At 43.3% G+C, this 5,905-nt stretch overlaps 1 protein-coding gene across 1 annotated transcript; it reads right to left on the bottom strand.

The window, feature by feature from the left end:
- Window positions 1-1,020: 1,020 nt before the first annotated feature.
- Window positions 1,021-5,905, bottom strand: LOC134483270 (centrosomal protein of 135 kDa-like). Its single transcript, XM_063278563.1, has 4 exons — window positions 5,709-5,905; window positions 4,515-4,674; window positions 1,562-3,327; window positions 1,021-1,438 (listed from the first exon to the last, which is right to left on the bottom strand). Exons 1-3 carry the CDS (start codon window positions 5,833-5,835, stop codon window positions 3,180-3,182), a joined length of 435 nt encoding a protein of 144 aa, XP_063134633.1. The 5' UTR covers window positions 5,836-5,905; the 3' UTR covers window positions 1,021-1,438; window positions 1,562-3,179.

Genomic DNA, 5,905 nt, shown 5'->3' with positions numbered 1-5,905 from the left:
GACCCAGGCCTCTTCCAGGTTCTTAGATAGTAACTGAGAACCTCAAATACGGTAGTGATGTGATAGTGTGGGGTGAATCTAGTTACAACTACTTTCTATCATGACACAGAGGACACTTTTTGTGTTATGTTCAGCTTATAATGAATGACTAGACCTAAGCATGAGAATAACCAAATTCTACATTGCTTCTCTAGCTGCTGAGCTTTTAAAAGCCCTGGGGTGACAGCAAGCTTTTGTGGACATTCTGGATTATTCCTTCTGTACTTTAACTCTCTGAGTCACCTCCACACTCAGTAAGTTAGTTCAATTCCATAAATTGGAAATCAGTCACTGGAAAAAATACATTCTCAATACGATCTCAGATTGGCCATGGAAAAAGGGTAGCTTGAACTGTCCCACCTAGGTTCTGGGCTTGCACAGGCCTGCTCTCCAGAAGAAACCTGTGTTCACAGCTGCAGGCTACATTCACTATAGATGCTCTTGAGGTTCCTCCCTAAATGGCTCAGATTAAAATAATTTTCTTGCTAACAATCAAAAAACTGATTATGCCAAGCTGGCCTAGAAGAAGCTAGCTTCTTTTCTGTATTTTAACAGTTGTGCACAATACATATGGTCATCATTGATAACAGTTGAAAGATCTGCTCTTATATGGAAACTAAGTGATGCTGGAGGATGATCCTGACCCACAATGAGGAGTGGGAACACCAGAGCCCTGTACGGATGCCTGGCAACCTAACACGTTGAGCACGCACGGCTCAGTAAGTTCCCTGTGAACACACATCTCCTGAGATCTCTCTATTTAATTGGAGGTGATCCTGTCCACCTAATACAGGACCTCATGTGGAATAACAGAAGCCACCTGCAGGAGCTGTGGTGATGACTCACAGGGTAGAGCATCTGCTGCTCTCTCAGAAGAACCACATGGACCCTAACAATTGGGTAAAGCATGTCAGTGATTACATCATAAAGTGTGTGCCGAGAAAAAGCCACATTATCCACACAAATGACACTGTCACACTGAGTATCCCTTGGTGACTCTGAATTCACTTATTAGCCCAGGCTCCATGGAACATGCAGAGATCCATCTCTAGCTGTCAGTTCTAAGCCCTCAGGAGGGGACAGAACCCTTGAATAAGAATGATGGTCTTAAGAGTCAAGAGATAGAAATCAATATTTATTCATAATGAATACATTTTTACAACAAAACAGGATTAAAATGAATGAATAAAAATATTTAAAAATATTGGAAAGTGAAAAACAGTAACAAGAACATATTAATATGAAACAACAAAAAGAAAACTTCAATTAAAATCATAACAAAAATATTTCTAAACAGCACATTCTTAACGAACATTTAGAAGCACAGATGTATTGCTGTTTCTCCTCTAGCACACATAATGAAAGGTGGTCCCCCAAGTTGTCTCTCAAGTGGTGTTTTCTGAAGAAGAAAGTGAGTAAGACCTCAATCAGTCAGGCTGGCTTAGTGTTATATAAATTTAGGGTCTCTAAGAAGTGACAAATTAACTCTGAGGAAGAATACTCATCCAAAAAATGTTGTTACCGTTCAGGATGTTTGTCATCAGGGACTCCTGAGAAAGCAACTTATTCTTCAGGAAGCTCTCTTACTGCTGTGTGTCCAATTCCAGCTCTCTTGCACTTTCTGAGACCTGGGAGAGGAAGGCAGTTTTTCAGACACTGATTTGGTGGTGAAACACAAGCCAGCTGTCAGAATGCTGCCTTCTGCCACCTCAGTTCTATTGGACAGTCGACATGGACCTTTTAAGTGATATTACTGTTGCTAACTCTGTGGGCAGGGCAAAATCTCCAGCAAGCCTCACAGTAATGTGGGCTGCCAACATGGGACCCAGACTTATACCAGTGCAAACCAAGTACAGGGCAATGGAAGGGACCTCATTGGGTTGCAGGAAGAAAGGAGATGTCCATATGTCACCAAGGTTAAAGCCAATGAGAAGTACTAATTTGACATTTGCACTTGGTTCTTATCCCGGAAAGGTGCTTCCTACACAAGAAGTCACATGACCACTTGTCATTTGTCAAGAACCAAGAACTTCTTCAAAACTCTACATAGCATCCAATCTATCACGTGCATGTGCAATAATGTGATATGTTATTGATCTGTCACCATTTCTATAATGCAGCTTCAAAAAGAGCAGCAAAATATACTTGCAAAATAATTCAGTTTCTGAAAAGTGGTTGACTTCCCAGAATACTTGTGCATAGACAGAGCAATGAACAATTCCATTACATGAGGTGGTTGGCTGGTTGTGAGTGTAAATTAGAAAGGTGGTAGGAGAGAGCAAAGATGTATCAAATTGGCAAACTTTATCAGATATTGTTAAGCTAACACAGCTGCTTGTCCCTACCAGATGATGCTGGGTCTGGAGGTTGCTGGTCTTTATCTTTCTTGTTGAAGTCAACCAAATATTTCTGGTTCAGTGCACACTCAAGATGTCCCTCCTTGCTCCCCTGCTTCCGTGGGACCAACTTCTTCCTGCATGTGTTCTCCATCAGGAGCTGGCTGAGCAGGTTTCTGGAAATACAGTCTGCATAGTAAGATCATGCTGCCCTTTTCTCCCATTCCTACTCCCAAGTACCACTAACTCTACCAGGTCCCAGATACCCATGAAGACTTAATAAAATGCATCTTGATACATATAATGCTGCTGCACAAACCACAAAGAGTTAATTCAGGGAAGAATAAATTGTTTGCTTGGCTCAAGCACCAATTATTGTCCACATCTCTCAAAAAGAACACAGATCTACATCTATCCATGAAAGCCCAATGCATGGGGCAACATCAATTAGTAGTTGGCAAACACCCGCAAAAGAGGTCAGTAGAACCAAGAGAAGGTCATGCTAACCATGTGGTCCACGCACTGAGTGTTGTAAAACCTTGTATGACCCCAGAGGCCCAGGTCAGCCTAATAACGTTCTGCTGACTTCAATCAGTGCTGTTCTATCTAGAGCCTTCTGAAGATGCCTAGACAATCCTGGGATGAGTAACAGACTTTTATGGAACTGAAAACTGAGTCCTGATGACCCTGGCACATTGATGTGTAAACAGCACAAGAGATAGAACCAGAGCTGAAGACCGTCCAATCCAGAACAAAGAAATCAGAAATGGCCATTCCACAGGTGACAGCCTTTCTGACCAGGACTTACCTAGAGAAGGTAATCTCCTTCTTCAGCTTATGGTTGTTCTCATGGATCTCAGTGTTCTCCATCTCTAAGTTGTGCAGAATTGACATGACCGCCTCCTCCATTCTCTCCAGGTCTTCATAATATGGATTTGGCCTGAAGTGTGGCCTGGCCCCAAATGATAGAATACAATGAACATCAGCATTTAGGAAGATATGAACTCAGGGTGGGTCCTGTACTACACCAGTCCTGGAAGGACACCTTCTGAATTCTACATATTGGACCTTCTTCAGCTTCAGAAACATGTTTTTCTGCGTCCACCACACCAGAATCTCGGCATCCAGATGGAGGGTTCCCTGGCTCCCTTTATTCAATCAAGAGGAAATCTGCAGTCCAGCCAGTTGAGCTATCAAGAGCCTAGGCCACACCTCCCCATGCTCCCCCACCCCCAACGCACCCAGAATCCTGTGATTTCCTTTTTCCTGTCCTGATAACAGACCATATATCAACCCAAAATTATAATCTGCACAACGAATACAAATATACAGGCAAACGTGGCCACATAAGCAAAGAACTGTGCTGTTGACAGTGGGGCTCCCAGAACAAAGCATTCGCATCACCATGAAAGTGTTACAGGTAAATACTCAGGCCAAGACATAGACTCCTATATTCCAGGTGTGGAGGGAAATATAAACATATAACGGTTGTGCATATGCATTTGGATGTATGCACACACAGACTCACAGACTGAGACACATCCACAAAAAAAAAGAGAAATGTAAACAGAGTCAGAGAAAGAGAAAAGCAAATATGGAAACAGAGAGTACTGTGAGAACCAGGAGAAATGCTTGCACCATTGCTGTGTCCGAGGGGCTCCCACAGACACACAGACAATAACAAACAGGCCTGAGCTTGACAACTTCTAGTCAAGCATTGAGATGAACTGTTTGGGACCAGGCCCCTCAGGCTGCTGCCTTGATCTTCCAGCACTCAGTCCCTGCCTAGCAAGTACAGAGACTCACCATAAACTCACTGCAATTACAATCTTGCAAAGCCACCAGCTGTCAAGGGCTTTGCAAATGCACACTAGACACTCACTCTCCCTGACTTTATCCCCGAATTCTTCATTCAGACCACAAGTTCTGCTTTTCAATAAATGGAAGCAGATGAGTCCATTTTCCATCTCGCTCCTCAGGAAGGGTCAAGGTTCTGAATCTCCTCTATATGGGAGGTGAGGTTTAGCACAGGGTGGTTAGGGAGGCACAGCTTTCTAGAACCGAAAACCTTAATAGGATAAGATGAAGGTGACCTTGCAGACCCAGGAATGAAACAAGAGCGTTTGGAGCGATTCATACCTGTTGTTTTTGGATCTCTCTGTCAGAAACCTCAGGCGATCTCTCAGGTCATTTCTCTCCTCGGTAATGAGCTGCAGCTCTTTAATCAGCCTCTCTTTTTCCTTCTTGGCCTGATTCTCACTTGGGGCAGTTTCAGGGGAAGATGTTTCTCTCCTAGCATCTGTAGGTAGAAGAACACAAGTGAACCTGCATGGGGAGAATGCATAGAGTGTACATAGACCACAGTTAGGCCTAAACAGGAGAACAAGCCTGGAACCCAGTGTCACTGCTAGGCGATTGGTCTATCCTTAAGAGGCGTCCTCAGTGGATCTCAGTTCTCCCACTACTCTATAGAGACCAAGAGATGTAAGCAGCCAGGTGTGCCCTATGCCGGACATCAGGTGCTTACATGTACTACGGAGATGGCTTCTCCAGGATTATCATCAACTGACCAGGGTACAGCTTGGTTTCAGGACCCTCACCCCTGTGGTTTCAGAACTCAGATGATAAATTCACCATCCACAAAACTTGAGTGATTGGAGACACTCAGATGTCCTACCCTGATACTCTAGGCCAACAACTTTGGATTTAAAACACATTTCCAGGAAGGACATGTTCAACAGACTTATCAATTCCCCTATATGAAATAACAAATGCCCCAGAAGTTCCAATAGGTTACAGGCTGAATCTTGGTCCACATGTTCCAAACATTTTTGGTATTTTAGAAAAATGTGTGTAACACACAACCTCTAATATATAAAGCTAATGATGACCCTGCCAGTTAGAAGAAATCAGAGGAGGTCTAAGAACATAAGGTTATTGCCTGGAGCACAATTTTCTCCCTGTTCCTACTGTCAGATATCCACTGTATTTAAAGAAGCAATGAGAGTGAAATACATTGCTGCCCTGTCTAAACTCTGAAAAGGTGGACCCTCCATGACTCCTGATCGTGTTATTATATCAATGTAACCTAACAAATTCACTGTAAAAGTAAAGGCCAGAAATTCACAGGATAATAGCATTGGCCTTACCATATACTCCCTGTGGGGTTGGGGAAACTAAAGTTCTGAAATCCTGACTTTCAGGAATTGTGATATTCATGAAAATTCAATTCCTTTTCAGATGCTCCAGTTGTTGTGGCCCATTGCTAGAAAGGTCAGCTTAAGACTGCAGCCCCCCTGACAGGGAGCTCAAAATATACTGCCCAGAACTTACTAAATATTCCCCAGAAGTGCTGTCTCTGTCCATCATTACTTTGAGACGAAAGGCCAGATTCCTTCACTCTAGTCTGTCCACAATCGACGTTCCCCCTCCCAAAACGCTTGCGAAGACGGGAAAACATGTCTTAGCTTATAACTGCCAGACTCAGACTGAGAGAAACTAGGGCACTGGTTGTCACTGATGTCTGGTGA

Source organism: Rattus norvegicus, chromosome 19 (genome assembly GCF_036323735.1).
Source record: "Rattus norvegicus strain BN/NHsdMcwi chromosome 19, GRCr8, whole genome shotgun sequence".
NCBI classification, from domain to species: Eukaryota; Metazoa; Chordata; class Mammalia; order Rodentia; family Muridae; genus Rattus; species Rattus norvegicus.
The sequence above is the reverse complement of the archived record's forward strand: the minus strand, read 5'-3'. Positions and strand labels throughout refer to the sequence as shown.